The sequence below is a fragment of the Alosa sapidissima genome, chromosome 8 (assembly GCF_018492685.1).
Source record: "Alosa sapidissima isolate fAloSap1 chromosome 8, fAloSap1.pri, whole genome shotgun sequence".
Classification (NCBI taxonomy): domain Eukaryota; kingdom Metazoa; phylum Chordata; class Actinopteri; order Clupeiformes; family Clupeidae; genus Alosa; species Alosa sapidissima.
The window spans coordinates 26,846,839-26,864,652 of NC_055964.1; the positions used below are offsets into that span (position 1 = coordinate 26,846,839).

The 17,814-nt window shown below is 44.2% G+C and overlaps 2 protein-coding genes and 1 long non-coding RNA gene across 3 annotated transcripts; all 3 read left to right on the plus strand.

Moving 5' to 3' along the window:
* The first annotated feature begins 299 nt into the window (after positions 1–299).
* On the plus strand, positions 300–2,658 carry LOC121715930. The gene is made up of 3 exons (XR_006033712.1): positions 300–339; positions 753–854; positions 2,576–2,658. It is a non-coding gene; the product is annotated as an uncharacterized LOC121715930 (long non-coding RNA).
* Positions 2,659–3,890: 1,232 nt separating this feature from the next.
* LOC121715502 lies at positions 3,891–11,201 on the plus strand. The gene is made up of 3 exons (XM_042101292.1): positions 3,891–4,272; positions 6,473–6,671; positions 9,025–11,201. Exons 1-3 carry the CDS (start codon positions 4,128–4,130, stop codon positions 10,283–10,285), a joined length of 1,605 nt encoding a protein of 534 aa, XP_041957226.1. The 5' UTR covers positions 3,891–4,127; the 3' UTR covers positions 10,286–11,201.
* Positions 11,202–13,152: 1,951 nt separating this feature from the next.
* Positions 13,153–17,449, plus strand: LOC121715970 (actin-related protein 2/3 complex subunit 5-like protein). The gene is made up of 4 exons (XM_042102062.1): positions 13,153–13,589; positions 15,006–15,078; positions 15,731–15,907; positions 16,524–17,449. Exons 1-4 carry the CDS (start codon positions 13,450–13,452, stop codon positions 16,584–16,586), a joined length of 453 nt encoding a protein of 150 aa, XP_041957996.1. The 5' UTR covers positions 13,153–13,449; the 3' UTR covers positions 16,587–17,449.
* The last annotated feature ends 365 nt before the right edge of the window (positions 17,450–17,814 follow it).

Here is a 17,814-nt window from a genome sequence, read left to right on the forward strand (position 1 = left end):
AGTGGATAACCATTAACAAAGATATGATTACATCTCATCACGCGCACACTCGCACACACACACACACACACACACACACACACACACACACACACAGAAACACACACACACACACACACACCCTCACACAAAGTCTTTGTTGTCATTTCCAAGGGAACACCAACTCCTTTGCTTGTGACACCTTTACTCCTAGACCACAAACAAATGCTTAACTCCTGCTCACTGTTTCCATGGAAACATGCTGAGATGGCAAAACTGTCAACAGAGATGTGTGTCAGGCTTGAAGAAGTAAACTCAGACTACACAAGCATGTGGAAGTCATCTTTGTCTCAGTCACAGGTAAGGCTCTCACCTGGCTTACTTACTCTTCATAATCACCTGTGGTAAAGTTGGCTGTCTCTCAAGGTAACGACTTGGTTTCATGTAAGGCAAGTGTGAGAGGAGGACAGTAATCAAGTAATGATTGTGCAGAGGTGCTGACATCGGTGTGCTTTGTATACACGAGGACATCCTGTCCTGGTCATCTCTACAAACCAACTCCATTAGTTAAGCGTATGAGCTGTACTTATGTGTATGTGATTAAATATATAATTTACATTGAGGTATAGGAAAGGAAATAAGTGTGACTACATAATGGCTAAATCTATCATTTGCACAGATCTATAGGACCTCTTACGAGTATATCTGTTAGAATATGTTAAATCTATCGTTTACATTTTTCAACATTTCTCCTGGTCTGTTTACTGGTGCAGTGCCATTCATAAAAGACCTCTGATACCTCAAGCATGACGGACCCTCTCTGAGTGTGCATGGATGAGAGGTTTGGGGTAGAGTAATGACACGCCAGCTACAAGGTAAGTAGTAAGTATATACTGTATACTCTTTTGATCCTGTGAGGGAAATTTGGTCTCTGCATTTATCCCAATCCATGAATTAGTGAAACGCACTGAGCACACAGTGAACACACAGTGAGGTGAAGCACACACTAATCCCGGCGCAGTGAGCTGCCTGCAACAACAGCGGCGCTCGGGGAGCAGTGAGGGGTTAGGTGCCTTGCTCAAGGGCACTTCAGCCGTTCCTACTGGTTGGGGTTCGAACCGGCAACCCTCCGGTTACAAGTCCGAAGCGCTAACCACGGCTAGGCTAGTAGGCCACGGCTGCCCCTGAGATGAGAGGAAATGGGACAGTGGTGGTTGACAGAGCCCTTAGATCAGTTATTATAGGAGAGGGGAGCAGGGTAGTCCTACAGGGAGTCTTAACCCATGCACATTACCTTGATCACATGCTATCTGCTGGCGAGATTGTGTGTTGAAAAGCAGCCACTAAGTGCTATGCACGGCAGATATCTTTATGGTTCTTTTGATTTCGAACCAAACTGGCAGCATACAGTATACTGTACCTCAATGTGTCTTGTGTTATTTATGTAAAAGACGATGATTAAAAAATGGGCTAATTTCAGGACTCTAGAGGGCAAAGAGTTCATGGAATGCGTGATCAAGAGTGTGTTTACAAAGATAAAAAAAAAGCACATTCACATTTTACCTCTCGACTCCTTATGGATGCAGTTACCATTTAAAATGGCTGTTGTCCACAAGTGGCATCTCTATCAACAATGAGTTCAGCAATGAATTACAGCTCCAAGTTGTGGTGGGTCATGGTTAAAACCATGATATTTTTTCAAACTGAGTTTAATTGTTAAATGTCTTTGGCTCCAAGATGAGCTTGCCCAAGAAGTCAAAGTAAAATAAACGTAAAAGTTGGACCGCTGCATAGACTGATGTTGAAATAATTGATTGCACTGATTGCATGTACCATCAAACTTCCATGTATATTCTGTTATATAAAACTCTTACATACACTGGCTCTAGTAAGAAAAATCTGACTTCAAACACTGCCCCTAGATTGCGTTTCATCTCAGAGATTCCTTACACATACATAACACATGTAGCTGTATGGCCTGACGCCTCATCCCTCACGCACAATAGCACTGCTAGTTCCCATGTAAGGCCATGTTGAACACAGCTGGTGTGTCTGCCTCTATCAGGAATGATAAATCTGTCCCCATTCACCTCCTGAGTTTCAGAGGAAGAGTCAGACGCCACGTGTGTTCATCTCATGTTGAGGAGAGTGGTCAGTCACGGGTGGGTTATGACATATCAAGCACAGATGCGCTTTATGTACAATATGCTGGCAGTTTAAGGCCATATCCACACGTAGCTGGGTATTTCTAAAAACTGAGATTTTTCCTCTGTATTGTGAAATAATTTCAATGCAAAGGCAGCCGTTGAAAGCTGTCAAGAACACATCACGTTACAATCCAAAAACACACGCAAACACTAAAACAGAGTGTTAGAAAATCTCTGCTTTGGCCAGAGTTTTTTAAAATAAGTAACCGAAAACAGAGTTTCCGTGTGGACAAAGGCAAAAACGGATACAAATATACTGTATTTGTTTTTTTGTTTTTAAATACCCGACTACATGTGGATATGAGGGGTCTGTTTGATGCAGTGGTTACAATCAAGAACAATCAGCTGTAAGCACTGAATGAGAACGACGACTGTTTTCAAAAACACAGGTTTGGAAATCACCTCTGGTTCCATGGAATGGTTTACATCAGGATTCCAAAGGCCCACTTCCACAACCCCAAACAGGATAAGGAGCTCTCTTCCGCTCGCTGTGGGGAAGCATATCCATATCCACGGGTCAGCTTTCCCAAGCAAAACTCCTAATGGAAAGGCAACGCTCCGGCGAGGATCACTCCACGCTTCCATGGACCTATGCACTTCCAACAGTTTAAACACTCCGCTTATAGGTACCAGACATTCACTACCGTTAAGGCTTCACCAAACCAAATAATCACCAATCAAAACTTCAGATCTCATTTTAACATTTGTATTTTTGACAGTAAAACAACATCAAAAAGGCAAGTTCAAAACAACACCAAATGATTCTAGAATATAAATTAATTATGTCCTCTAGTCTAGAGGCTGATTCATCTACTACCATATACAAAAACCTATTTATGTGACATGCTTTTCTTACTACACATGAAATAATGTTTGGAGAGAGAAGTGACCATAGTTGAATTGGTGATTCAAGTGCAGAATCTCAAGCGCTGATGCTTGGTTTGGACCATCACCATGATTATGTGATTTGGTTTACATGCTTGCCAACCTCTGCATCAGTTTGTTTGTTTGCATATATATATGCAAATAGTGTACTTCCATGCACATTCAGAAGAAATCTCTGTATATTTTCATAAACTTAATGTTACCCTTAGTATACTGTGTAGTAAAATTTAATTTGCAGCCATTACTGCGTTAGTGAGGCCCTGGCCTGTGCTCATATACTCCTCAGCTCGCGGGGTCCAGTGCGTCCTGGTCCAGAGGCCCTGCGGTGGCTGGCAGGGGTCCCCTCAGAGGGAGGAGAGGCGGAGGTGGAGGTCTCAGAGCTGCGATGGAGGAAGGGAAGAGGAGAGAGAGAGAGCGCAACCTCTGAGAGCTGCCTGGGGGACAAACGAGTGGAGAAGGCGATTACAGGGGGAGGCGAGGGGAGGAGAGGAGAAGGAGGAGGAGGAGGTCAGGAGAGCTCAGAGCGGCTGGAGAAGGATGGGAGGGAGGACAGAGAGATCGTATGATGGTCTGGGGAGGAGAAGAGGAGGGAGAGCTGGATCACCGAGTGAGGTGAGGAGGAGAGAGGAGAAGGAGGGTCTGGAATGTGGTCAGTGGGAAAGAAGAGAGGTGAGTGGGAGATCCCTGAGTGTTGACAGCACCTCTGTGAGAGGGGGATCACAGAGAGGTATGAGAAAGGCAGAATTGACTCTGAAAGAAAGACCTCTACGTTCTTGGGGAGAGAGACAGAGAGGAGAGAGCCCTAAACACCATGACAGAGAAGGACAGGAGAATGACTCATCGCACAGCAACACAGGCCACAGACCAGAGGAACTCAGACAGGGACAGGAGAATGACCCATCACACAGCAACAGAGGCAGGAGACCAGAGGAACTCAGACAGGGACAGGAGAATGACCCATCACACAGCAACAGAGGCAGGAGACCAGAGGAACTCAGAGAAGGACCACACGTCAATCAGAGCAGAGGCGGCACACGTGAGAGGCCTCAGAGCTGCATGGAGAGGAGGAGGGGGAGAGGGAGGCCGCTTGGCAACACTGCCAGAGCTGGGGGTTGGAGGCTGCAGCCCAGCAGGCCCAACACTGCACCCCCAGACGGCAACTCTGGGCTAACATCAGTTGGACCAGCAGTCAGCACACCAGGTATACGCAGATATGTGTCCAAAGAACATATTCTCAACCAACCGTTACCTATCACTAGATATGTACAAATTCAGACGCACTCATGGTTTGATGTCACATCCTATTTTAAATTCAGTGCTTTTGTACCGGTAGTTCACTATTGCATAAATGTGGATTTCCGTGTCCAGAGATCACATTTCTTTCTTTCTTTCTTTCATGCTCTCCCTCCTTCTCTCTCTCTCTCTCTCAATCTCTCTCTTTTACTCCATACGGTTTTTCCTAACTTTAGTATATCTTACAGCACTAAAAAAACTAAAAATTGCTTGCTGTCTTACAGTGAGCAATCGCGGAGAACACATAGATGAGTGTCCCAGCAGACATTGCATGCATGGCATTGGGTCCAGCCTGTTCCAGATACAGACTGTGTTGTTAACAGCATGACCTTCCCCAGCCCACTTAACCTTTGTGTACCATCTCTCTCACCGCTCCATCAGACCTTTAAAAGTGAATGGTCTGGCAGATGCTCCAGCTCTGTGGCATATGGTGGCCAGCCGCAGGCACTTACATCCATTTTTTTAAACTATTTAAAACAGGAGTTTCTGCCGTATTCGTTTGGGTGTTTACCGTCTCCATCTTGGAGAGACGGCGGCGTGCTTTTAGGGACATAAGAACATAATGCCGTTTTTTAGACGACAACCAAGTGGAATTTCCTGATCGTGATTTACTTCTGAGAATAACAAAACAAAAGGCAAACTCTGGAGGCCTAAGTGCTCCTGAGTAGCTGTGTTTAAATGAATATGCAGTTGATGCCCGTGTGAATGGAACAGAGTCATCAGCATGTTTCTGTAAAAAGGAGCAACAAGGAGGACAAAGTGCTTCAAGTGGTTTTAACAGCGGTTTGACGCCACCTTTCCTTCTGTTTACTGGTGGCTGGCAGAGCAGACACGTTCATAGTTGCTCCTGTGAGTTTATGAGAGACTCGATTACCTTACCAGTGTCAAGGCCATGTGCATGGAAATGTCAGCTTTAATGAGATTTTGCAATTTCTGCATCTGCATGTCCTACTACATCATGCATTTGTGTGATAGGTATCTGCAGGTTTTGTCCTTAGTCTGTACAAAAGCAGGTGCATTGTGGGATTTGTAGCTCATAGCATTCTCAGATGTGCGCAGCATCTGGAGGTAATATGGCATCACCGTCTCACTGCGTGCCTGACCGCAGTGTTTATTTTGCATGCTGACCACTTCAGAGGGCACTTTGATCAGAGCGGAGCGTGGGATCCAGCGAAGCCTTGCCACGCTTGCACTTAAGCGATCCCCTACCCTTCAAAATAAACATTTATTTAAGGCAATTACGGATCCAGAAGAGGCCCCTGAATTACCACAGTAAAGACCTTTAAACATAAACAACGCGTTGGGAGGGAGATCTGCAGGATTCTGTGGTACAACAGCAGTCAAAAACTGTTTTAAAAATGTATTCTTAAATTGTTTTAAATGGACCATTATGTATGTCAGGGCTGCATTTTAAAAAAATAATTATTGACTGTAAAGAAATTGTAAAAAGAAAAGCCCCAATTGTTTTACCATTACCTGTGTTAACGGCTTCACAAGCTGATATTGGGGAATGTAGGTGTTGACATTTGGAGCACTCATCCCTGACCTCTCACCAAGCTGGATGCTGTGGAGGCCTATGAAAAACGTAATGTTAAAGGGGTTCTGTGTAGAATTATGCAGGATTCAAGTTGTTGAAGGCACCAACATTCTTCCATTAACTTGCATTGCATCTCATACAGCGGCACAGAGGTAAAAAAAAAAGTGGTATTAAAAGAGAGAAGGCTCCTCACCGGAGAAGGCTCCTTACAATTCCACAATAAACCAGAACAATATTGCTAACTCCCAGCAAAACGATGAACCGACCAACCGACCGACCCTACCAAACCAACCACCATAGCAGTGAAGTGAGGTGTGCCTTTTTTATGTTGTTTCCTATTGGCTGTAAGCATTTTGAGCGCTGCTTATATGCCTCGAGAGGGCCTCACATTTTATGTGCCTCACGTTTTTGCAGAGATGCCCAGAGCGCCCCGAATTTAAAAAAGTTCAACTCAAAGCGTTTTTACAAAAACATAGAGTACCTCACATTTTACAAATGGCAAAGCCCATCCTGTCTGATACTGTAGCACCCTTACATCTCCCCTTATGCATGCTCGTGTGTGTCTGCGGAGAACCTCCCAGGTGCCGGGCGATCTGGACTGGGCCTGCTCTGAGAGGTGGCGCCAGGGCTGTGGACGGACGGCAGGTACTGGAGCCGGGAGACGACCAGGCTCGCCCTCCCCCGACACTGCACCTCTACCTCCCCTGCCCCAACGAGCCTGAGGGCGGACATGAGCGGCCTGCTGAGGGGGGGCAACTCACGGAGGAGAGGTGGGAGTCGGAGGGGACTTGTTTTCAGGGGGGTCTGATGGCTGTCATAATGGCAGCTGCAGGGTAGACATAGAGATTTTGTGTGTGTGTGTGTGTGTGTGTGTGTGTCGGATGGCGGTGTTTTTCTTCTTAATGGGTTGGGTTGTTTTCTAGCTAGATGGATTGCAAATGTGGGGTATATGAGGTCACCGAAATAAGGTATGATCAATTATGATGTCAGGTACAGAATGAGCAACAAGCCTGACTGATCCATCACTAGAACATGAACCAGCATGCATCAGTCATGGCTCAGATGGATTAACAGGCATGAAATAGACCATGAACTCATAGAGCACAACCCGCTAACACTCTCTAACACCACAAGGTCAGACTCCTAGCACACTCCTTGGTCCTGATCTGTTGCAGATTTTGTCCAGAGTCAACTTACAAATGTATATTTATTATGTTTGATTACATATTACATTTACATATAACCAGATATACATATTAATGGTAAGACAGATACTTTTATCCAAAGCGACTCATAATTGAGAAACAACTACCAACCTGCAGTATAGAGCACACTCAGAACAACTAGGACACCTCTTGAGAGTAAACAAACACGAGTAACAATTAAATCATTATAATAATAATTATCACAATTTCTAGTATCTAAGACCTCCATCTCAACGGCTGATCAGAGCTTAGAGCACATTTCTAGGAGAGAGAGAGAGAGAGAGAGAGCAGGACCAACTGAAGGTACCGACAGAAAGAGAGGAAGGGCATAACGGCACGGCAACAAGAGCCATGCTCCAGGAGGGCTCCAGGGGAGGATCGGGTGGCCTCCAGGTGGCTCTGCTCCCAGCAGAGGGCAGCTGGGCTGGGCAGCCTGTTAGCATATTGACACCCCCCTCTGGGAATAGATCTGACCACTCAACCAGCACTGAGACCTGCTGGCTTTTGCCAGCAACCTGGCATTGAGAATGATAGTAGCTAACTTGCAAGTGCAGGAAGTTACGTGCTTTCCTTGTAAATGTCCAGAGTTTGTACCTTGAGTTCTGTAAGTTTTTTTGTTGCCAGTAATGGTGATTTTAAATGTCTATTTTATGTGGGTTGCTGTGGGGTTCAAACTCCATATTGAATCACATAAAAAAAATACTAGTAAAGCAGAATACATGTTATATTTTAACAGCAGGGGTACATTCAAAGTTCAGCTCAAATAGGAGCAAACTACATCCCAATGTTTTTACAGCATCTGCCTTTTGACTCCATTTTGGCCCCTTCTCTGATACAGCATGTCAGTTGTATTTATGCTTGCATTATTATTGGTTGATTTGCTGAGTGTTTGCGTTGCTTGCTGAGGAAACCTGGACTGTACATGCAAGATCGGCTCATACAGTACATACTGAGAGATGAATGACGGTCAGAGAAAAAGCGCCCCGAAATCTATAGACCCTTTCAACAATAAAAACAAAAACAATGCTTGAACGTTCTATTTGGTTCCCAATCGACTTCCTCTGCATTAAGATAACATATGGAATGTTAAAACGGAAGTCTTGTGGGGCCAACTATGATGCTGATAATGGAACTCTCTTGAAAGGGTCTATAGAACAAGAACAGAAGGGGGTTTGAATGTTCTCTTTATGACAGATTGTGCAAATAACATATGAATAAACTTTGTGAATAAAGGATAACACTCACAGTTCTTTTTTAAAACTTTTTTTAAATTGCCCCACCCAAACGTTTTTAAAAAGGAACTTTGAGTGCTATCTTTTACAAAGTTAATTTTGACGCTCAGGAGGATGTACTGTAGCAGTTGAGTTTAGACTAAGGTGTTAAGCGTGTCAGTCCGACTATTTGTGCAAAGAATGTATGAGCAATGTGTGTGTTAGTATTCAGTGACAGTTGATGATGTTTTATCAATGCCATGTCTGCCCTACAGCTTCATGTTGATCTGGAGATATCTGACATTTTCATCACTGTCGTCCCTTGGCTACAAACCTTCATACTTTCTCCTTATTCTCATCTTTCTCCCTTATTCATTTCTCTCTCCCCTTGGTTCTACTGCCCATCTCAATCCTGAACATTGCTCTCTAGGGTGGCGTAAGAGGTGATTGGAGGGAGGGATTTTTGCCAGAGGACATTCTGCACTTTTTTTTACGGGACCAATATTATGAGATTCCCATAGACTTCATGTTTCTCACATGCAGATATTTCAGTATTTCAGCCTATAACTATTTATTATGCCACTAATAAACATGCCAACTTTATGGGGGATGTTCCTGTGTGGTTTTACGGTGGTACTCCAGTGCTATAAAGCAATGTCTGCTCTCCGAACCAGTTTTAGCAGTAACCGCTACTCTTGTCATAACAGGTGTCCGCAGGGTGAAGCCGAAACAAACGGTGTAGCAGACATCGCTGCCAGGCAGCCACAACATGAGAGAAACGAAAAATCCAACGCGGATAACACAGCAACCAAGACACAGGGGAACATTTCCACCGAGACAGAGACTCATGTCAACTCAGGGAACACACCTCAGGAGGACAATATTATGACTGCAACAACAAATGATCCAGGAAATCTTGATCATGAAGAGGGCAAAGTCAGCAACCAACTACAGAAGATACGGCATGTGGAGGACGACACCACCTGTGACGTGGCAGATGGAAACCAAACACAAGAACCGGAGGATGAATGTCACCAGCGTTCACACACCCATCCGCTGGGAGGCTTTGGCAGCCCTGAAATGCAAAGAAGCACAGATGACAGTGAACAGAAGCCAACAGATGTCCTAGCAGAGCATACACCAGAGGCCAGTTTTGATGAGGATGAGCAAACAGGCAATGCGGATAACCAGAAACGAGGAGAAGGACATGAGGATGACAGAACGCCAGACGTCCACAGGTCAAAAGAGGATGAGCAGTCACAAGCACCCTTAGAAGAAGAGTTGATGACCAATGAAAAATATGATGGTGAAAGCATGCTCAATGAGGAGAACAGACAGTGGGAAGAAAGTGATGGACTCAGAGGAGACATTGCTGAGAAACAAAATATCTCTTCCTTCGCAAATAAACTTAGGTATGTGTGGGGGCACAAGCAAAGAATGAGAGAGAGGGGCAAAACCACAGCGGCGAGATCCAGGGGCTTTTACACAAGGCACCACCTCCACCCTGGTCAAAAACACACACTCCAGGGGGATAATGAACGTACCCAACTCCCCACTTCCTCTCTGGTGTACCCCCAAACAGTGAGTAACACGCGCACATCAAAGTGCATCATGCCTTCATTCTACGCCACTTGGTCCGGCTATCGGGTGAGAGCCTGTGGAGTCAAACAAGCAGTCTGGCCTACAGCGCAGCCTCCTAGAGTCACCAGTAACGTTCCACCGTGGACCGCCAGAGATGCACCTTGGGGTACAACAAGCACTACAGCTTCTACATCTAGATTCCAGTGTTCACGGAGGGAAGGGATTCCAGCCGAACCCCCGCTGAGTGTGAGGGGCGCTGGGGTGGATGTAGTTGTTCCCAAAACAAAAACCACTAAGACATTAGTGTGGGGGCCGCTGGGGCCGCGGGAGATCAAGAGTGTGTGGGTCCTGCAAGCTCACAACAGCAGGTGGAGGAACTCAAACTGACATGTGTCATATCACACATTCTGACAGACAGACAGACACACACACATCCCTATAATGAGTTAAGCAAGCACATCCCATAATACACAGTTCAGTGTTTATACTCCAGGCCTTATGGCCACCCTAACAGTACAGTTTCTCTACTCAAAAACAAGTTGCTCATGATGAGTCATTTTGAAAGACATAAACTGCTGTGAGAAAAAAATGGAAGTCTCCTTTCCCTTAAAAAAGCCTATTTCACTTTAGGCTACCTACCTACATGCTAGTGCACTGACTTAAACCCACATGATCTGGTATCAGTTCCCGCAGTATCAAGAGAGTGGTAACTAACTCCCAGGACGCTGAGAGCAAATATTTGGGTTGCTCTCTGAACAACGAGACAGAAACGCGGAGAGGATGTTGGCTGGCCATCGATAAAGCGGGTAAACACACCCGTGCACTTCACACAGACGGATTACCCCCGCCGTCTATGTGGTACAATATTGCGAGATCTAATCAAACCCCCGCTCTCTGCCACAAAAAGACAAGCAGCAGGTTATTTCATTTATTTGATCTACCGGATACACTGACAGGCAGGGGTCTCTCGAGCCACTATAGCAGAGCTCGAACTGCTACAACAGGCGACAGGATGTCAGGGAAAGTTATCCTAGGAAACGACGAATTATATGCCGCAGGCAGAGACGGTTGACAAAGCTATACTAACTATAGAATCTTTGCCGCAGGTCATTTGAAAAACGGGATGGGGGAATGCGCATAGACTTACTATACAATGCGATCCTAAAATGTAGCCTATGGCCAACATGTTTTTTTAATATAGTGGAGACTCGCATAGGTGATGTGAAAACTGTTTGTTTCTGCACCAGTGTAAAATATAACAATTTCAGTTAGGCTATGGCAGGCCTATCTGCTAATTACACAGTTTTTTTTTTTTTTTTTTTTTAATTATTCTTATTGCCTGTTGTGACAAATCAGAAAAAGACAGGCATACATGGACTTTGTCGGTTAATTATTTCAAAATAATAAAATCAGCATATCTAGATCAGGGGTGGGCAAACTGCGGCCCGCCAAGCACTTTCATACGGCCCGCCGAGCATTTCATTTGGTTATTAGGCTGCTCGCTATTTTTTCCCTGCGATAGAAACGACGTTGGTTAGCTTTACTGCAAACTGCTTTTCACTCTCCTTAGAGAACGTTTACAATGTCAATGTCAATGTCAAAACATAATGTTAAATAGAGATAACATCATGTTAAACTTAACATCATGTTAAACTAAGTTAACTCTTAGTTATCTCCTTTGCAGCAGATCTAACGTGAACATATTATGCGATCAATTTAATTGGGAACGCGTCTGCACTCACGAGAGGGAGAGAGAGCCGCAGGTTCCAGCTGGTTTGTCATTGTTGATAATTGATATCTCCTTATACGAAACTTTTAAAATCATGAAGGCAACAGTAGTTCCCACTACTGACCATTTAAAAACTGTGAGGGCCAAGCCGTAGGTACAGCACATAGCGGAGCAGGCAGAAGATCATTGAGAAATAAACGTGAATTAAAGCGACTGTCTTAAAGCGACAGTGAACCATTTATACATTTGTTAAACAGCATCAAATTAGCAGTATTTTTAAGCAATTAATATTTTAAAATAAATACTTTTCATACTAAATTATAGGCTATAAAAATGTATTTTTTATGTGTGTGTCGTGGGGGGGGGGTTGTGGCCCTTGAGCCAAAAAGTTTGCCCACCCCTGATCTAGATAGTGGTGTGTTGTGTGTTTACGTGTTGTATATGGGACTGGTTGTGATGTGTCTAATTTGGCTTAGCCTAGCCTACACTTGTCTGTAGCGACCTCTGTAGGATTCGTAAAAAACGTACCGTTATGTGCGCGTAAAATTCAGCTAGAATTGGCTGAATATGATTCCACGACCTCTTATTGGTGCATGAAGAACGAATTTTTTTTTTTCAGATAGCAGAAGTGCTCTTTTGCCAAACGGAATTTATCTTAGAGAGGACCTATGTATAGGCCTACTAAGCATTTTGTAGATAGGTATGCCTATATTATTATAGGTTTGCTAACTCTGGATTTCCAGGGTATAGGTTTGCAGTTTTCAGTGGTTGATAAAATGTGAGTGACCTTCCTTTACAAATAGGCCTAGAAGCTGGACAATTTAGGCTATATGCCCCTGCATACAGCGGGTCTGACTGTGATTTTCAACACTCACACATTAGAATAGTCAATGTGATAACAGTGCTGGATCCATAGATATATACACTGCGTTCCAAATTATAATGCAAATTACATTTTTCTCAGATTTTCCTAAATAGTTGATGCAAAGGACAGTCAGTATAATTTTCAAGTTATCAACCGTTAGAGTATAATTCGACTTCATAGTTCTATTACAATATAGCCTATTCCAAATCCCTACCCCTCTTAAGCTCTCTAAACTGCATCCCTCTTTTAACAAATGTAGCACACCCGCCACCATTTCCCTCCACGCCATCCCTTCTAACTTATGCAGGCTACCCCTTTATAACAAAGTCTGACTGTTTAAGCCATGTCTCCTGAATGCAAATTACATCTGGTTTAATCTCTAAATTATTAATAAATAAGAATTTAAATTCTTGCCCATTTGCAATAAGGCTGCATTCCACTGTAAAATCAAGTTCTTACAGGTGGAAAACGAATTATCACAGGTGTCTGAGATTGATTTCAATTATCCAAAGAACCCTGAGACACAATACCATCCATGAGTTTAATTAAAAAAAAAAAAAAAAAATGTTTATGACACTTAAATCCAATTTGCATAATAATTTGAAACACGGGTGGATCCCCAACGATGTAACAAACGGGAAACGGAAACATTGTAGCCTACCACATTATGTCACCATTCAGTTCCGCTTCCGCTACAGTCAGATTTTGTCCGCTCTGCAGGAATGCACAGCGATGATTGTATTTGGAGGGAGGTATCAGATGCACCCTCTCGGCGACATGGCAGGTGTCAATAGCTCTCAAGCTTAGCGTTAGCTATAGACGCTGCATGGTGAAATTGCAAGACAGACAGAGACAGAGACAGTATTTCTTTGGCGAGGTTGGACTGCTGCATGTTTGAACGGACAACAGCAGATTTTCAATCAATAGGCATACGCGTCTATACCCGCGACTGTCCTTATGGCCCAAAACACGCTATCGTCCCGATTTAGGGGAGTCGACATAGACGAATATGACGAGAATAAATTTGTGGATGACCAAGAGGAGGCTGCTGAACAACAAGGACCCGATGCCGCCGAAGTGGACAACCTCATCAGGCAATATCCTTTCAGAATATGTGTAGGTGCTTTCTCCTGCAATAGGTAGGCTAATATCTGCCAGCAAATAGGTGACTGCTTAGAGAAGTCTGTTCATATCGAGAAGTGTGTAGCTTACGATTGTCCTGAAGTTCATTTGAATTAGGCACTTTGTTTTCAGGGATTGTTGTTATTATGGAATAGATCCACTCACGACAAATGAGTAGTGTAGGCTAACTCAACATTTCCACTATTCATTAAGGGTTTTGGGGTAACAACCTAAGATATCCTTCTTCACCACCATGAGCTTTCCATGCAGGGGGGTGCCTGTTATGTGGAAGGTAAATAAATGACACCTTTAAAAATCGCCAAAAGCACTCAATAAATCACACATAGCCGAACATATGTGCGCATTCCTAGTCATTGAGTAGCCTAATTGAACCGGTGTTTGTGGCAGGCCAGCACTCGACGACCTCTCCCTGCAGTTCGGAGCGTAATGGAATGCCAGGCGGAATTCCGCGAGGCTGAAGTCATGTCATCACGGTGATCTATTTGCGCGCTTTCCTCTCAATCAACCTCATGACTGCCCAGCGTTGACGACTGTCTAAATTATATCCCCGTGATTTCATTCTTCCGCCCTTTTGCAGCAGTAGAAAAACATCGAGGCCACCCCGATTTTCGCCAATCGCCTGCTGGACCTGGTTGAAACGTTAACAGACTCTTTTTTTATGGTCAAATACAACTCCTTCACTGTGCACACAATGGCGCGACTTAGCGCGAGGCCACAGGTCCGTTCTCTGCTGAATTTGACGCCACCATGTCTTTGTCTTTTATGAATGGATCTTTGTTCAGTTATTACACACAGTCACAGACATGGGATTGTCTTGTCTTATGCTTTCATGCACCATAGATGTGCACAGTTTCACCGGCAGCAGTGCAAATGGGCTTGTGGTTCTTAAGTAGTCTACACAAGTTGCTCATGAGTGCACGACTTATCAAGGACAATAGGAATATTCATATGAAAATGTAACACTAGATACCACTGAGTCTGTGGTGCCAAATAGAGCTCCTGGAAAGGTCCTGTTTACTGTCAACAAAAGGATCAAAGCTGCCTTTGAAACCTGGCTTGTGGCCTTGTGTTGTGAGGAGAAGAAAAGGCATCATTGGACCGTTTGACTGAGGAGATTATCTGAGGTGTGGGATGTCCCACTGGACGATCCACTAGGTGTTCATTCACAATTTGAATATGTCAAAAGTCTGTGAAGGACATGGTTGAGGGCAAGTCAAAAGAATACAGTTAAGTAGATCATTAAAGTATTCCTGGTCAGTCATGTGCATGAGTGGTTCTGCTGTTGTTCCCCCTGAAATGTACCCATTGTCTCACTGAGTTTGGTTTCCGTAGCAACTGTCTTGCTCATTCCTTAACCAGCTGTAATGCACAGGCGACATGATGGCAGCCTTTCACATGGCACTCAAGAACCCACCAATCAACTCAAGGAATGCAGCAGTCAAGGTGAGAGTCTGGAAGTAGTGCTGAGAGATGATCTGATCTCAGTTCTGAATAATTCAATCCTGCCATTACCAAGCCAAGACAGCTTTAACAGAGAGTAAACTGTGCATATATTTTATATTTTATCTGAGTGTTCAGTAGCAGAGGTACTAACCGGTATATATTTTATTGTTTTCGCTGAGTAATAGTAAACATGACAACATAGACAGTAAAAGACTTACCCCTGTTTGTGTTGCTCAGTTACTGAGGGTTGACCGATAGTAGCCTGATGATCTTGACCTGGCTTGGGCTATAAACTGGAGGCATGTCACTGTCACAAGACACTGTATTGTTCATATTTTATGACACTAAATCTGTACACCATGGTTTTAGTTACTGGTTGGAAGCCATTTCAACATTTTTGTATTGAGCTGCAAAGTTATCAATGAAAGTATTGTAGTAATTTATTAGATTTTTTTTATTTTCTCTTTTTCTATTCCTTTTGTCTTGGTCTCTCTGCTCTGTAATCCTTCTCCCTCTTTCTTTCTCTCTCTTCCCTCTCCCTTCATCCCTTTGTATCTCTGTCTCTCTCTCTCTCTCTCTCTCTCTCTCTCTCTCTCTCTCTCTCTCTCTCTCTCTCTCTCTCTCTCTCTCTCTCTCTCTCTCTCTCTTTTAGGAGAAGGCCCAGGCAGTGGTGTTGAAAGTGCTGACCTCGTTCAAGAGCAGTGAGATCGAGCCGGCTGTGAAATCTCTGGATAGGAACGGCGTTGACCTGCTGATGAAGTACATCTACAGGGGCTTTGAAAAGCCTTCAGACAACAGCAGTGCTGTCTTACTGCAGTGGCACGAGAAGGTAAACACTTATTTTACAGGCGCAGGTCTGTACTGCACAAAAGCAACCTTGCCACTCATCTTTGATGCTCACAGTGTGTACGGCAGGGGTCTCAAACTCCCGGCCCGCGTCCAGCCCAATTCCGGCCTGCGACGTATGTCAACATAATAATGTAATCCGGCCCTTGAGGGTATTTTTGAGTTTGAGACCCCTGGTGTACGGCCTCTGTTACTTTGAGCCCTGTGTTTAGAAGGTATTGGATTGTTTTAATCCAATGCTAAATCCAAATGTGGAAAATGCATTAATTGCTTTACACAAGGTTTAGCCTAATTTCTTCCATGGTTGTGTGCAGATGTAAATTTTATATGTTTGTCTAGCTTGTCTAGCTCTGAGAAGCTAGCACTCTGCAGATGATGCCATGTTCATGTTGTTGTTTGCATAAAAACATTGAGTGCATAGTGTGTCTTTTGATATTCCACATATGGACACTCGTTGTACACCCATGTTTGAGATTTCTCTGTTTCTCATCTTTGTTTTCCACCTCATTTAACATAGTCTGTGTTTCTCTCTCTCTCTCTCTCTCTCTCTCTGTTTCTCTCTCTCTCTCTCTCTCTCTCTCTCTCTCTCTCTCCCTCAGGCATTTGCTGTAGGAGGCGTAGGCTGCATCATGCGTGTTCTTACTGCCAGAAAGACAGTCTGAACCCACGGCCCCCATGTTCATCAGGAGATCTGCACAATCTTCTGTAGATCTGCGTGGAGATCCGCACCCCCATCCTCCCCCCCCCCCCCCCCACACACACACACACACACACCACACACCACCCCCAGCTCCACCTCGTCTTCGGTCCCAGACTTGACCGACCGCTCAGAGCTCCGTGGTGTGCATCCCACATCACTCAAGACTTTTTGGAGACATGAACAGATTACTGATATATCTATATTTTTTAAACTAAAAAAAATGTAAACGGGTTGGGGGAAACCAAGAAGGGAGGGTGTGGAGGGATGGGTGGCCTGTGTTGAATGGGTCCAATGTGGGCGTAAGGTGGGATGGGTGACGTCTATGGCCGTCTTATTTAATGTGAACAGTCAATTACCTCTCTTGAGTTATATGACCAAACTGTGGGTGAATCCCCAGCCTTTTATGTTCCTGTTGGTGATTAGAGATTGAACCAAAAAAAAAGAATACTAATAATAACAATAAAAGAGACTCGTTGACTGGCAGAAAGCTGGGAGAACACCCAGCTCAGACAACCTCCTCCAATGTGCCACGGCTTCCTCAGCTGCCACAGGGTGGTGCTGTAACCCACCCGACTGGATGTACTCTGCACTAAGATGCCTCTGATTCAGGGAACACTGTCCTGTGCTCCCGATTCACTCTCTTAACATGACCTCTGTGGAGAGAGAGAGAGAGAGATGTGGGGTTAAGTACGAGAGCAGTAGCTTCTAAGGTAGTTGATTTTTTCCCCCTGTAACACTGAGTTGTATTTGAATGGGGGATGAACTGGGCACATGGGGGGAGATATTGTGAAGTGCCTGGTGCAATAAATCTCATGGATACTGTCATACGTAGTTTCCATTCAGTTGTCCAATTTTGTTTATTTGATCACCTGGTCCTAGTGGCCTCACTATATGCTGTGTTGCCTAGCGGTGAACTCAACAGAGGACCAAAAGGACAAACATGAATTAGGTGGTTACCTTGCATCTGATCCTCTGCTCAGTAGCAATGAATACGGACAAGTAACAACTAAATAAAAAATACTGGATGGTTTCTACAGTAGGATGGAGCACCAGTTTCGTTGGTAATTTTTGTAGATATTAGATGCATACATGTAGATCTATTAGAAATAAGTACCAAATACCAATGTATTTATTGATTCTGGTTATCAGTGGTGCTCTAGGGGATCCATGTTGTATAAGCATGAACAAAA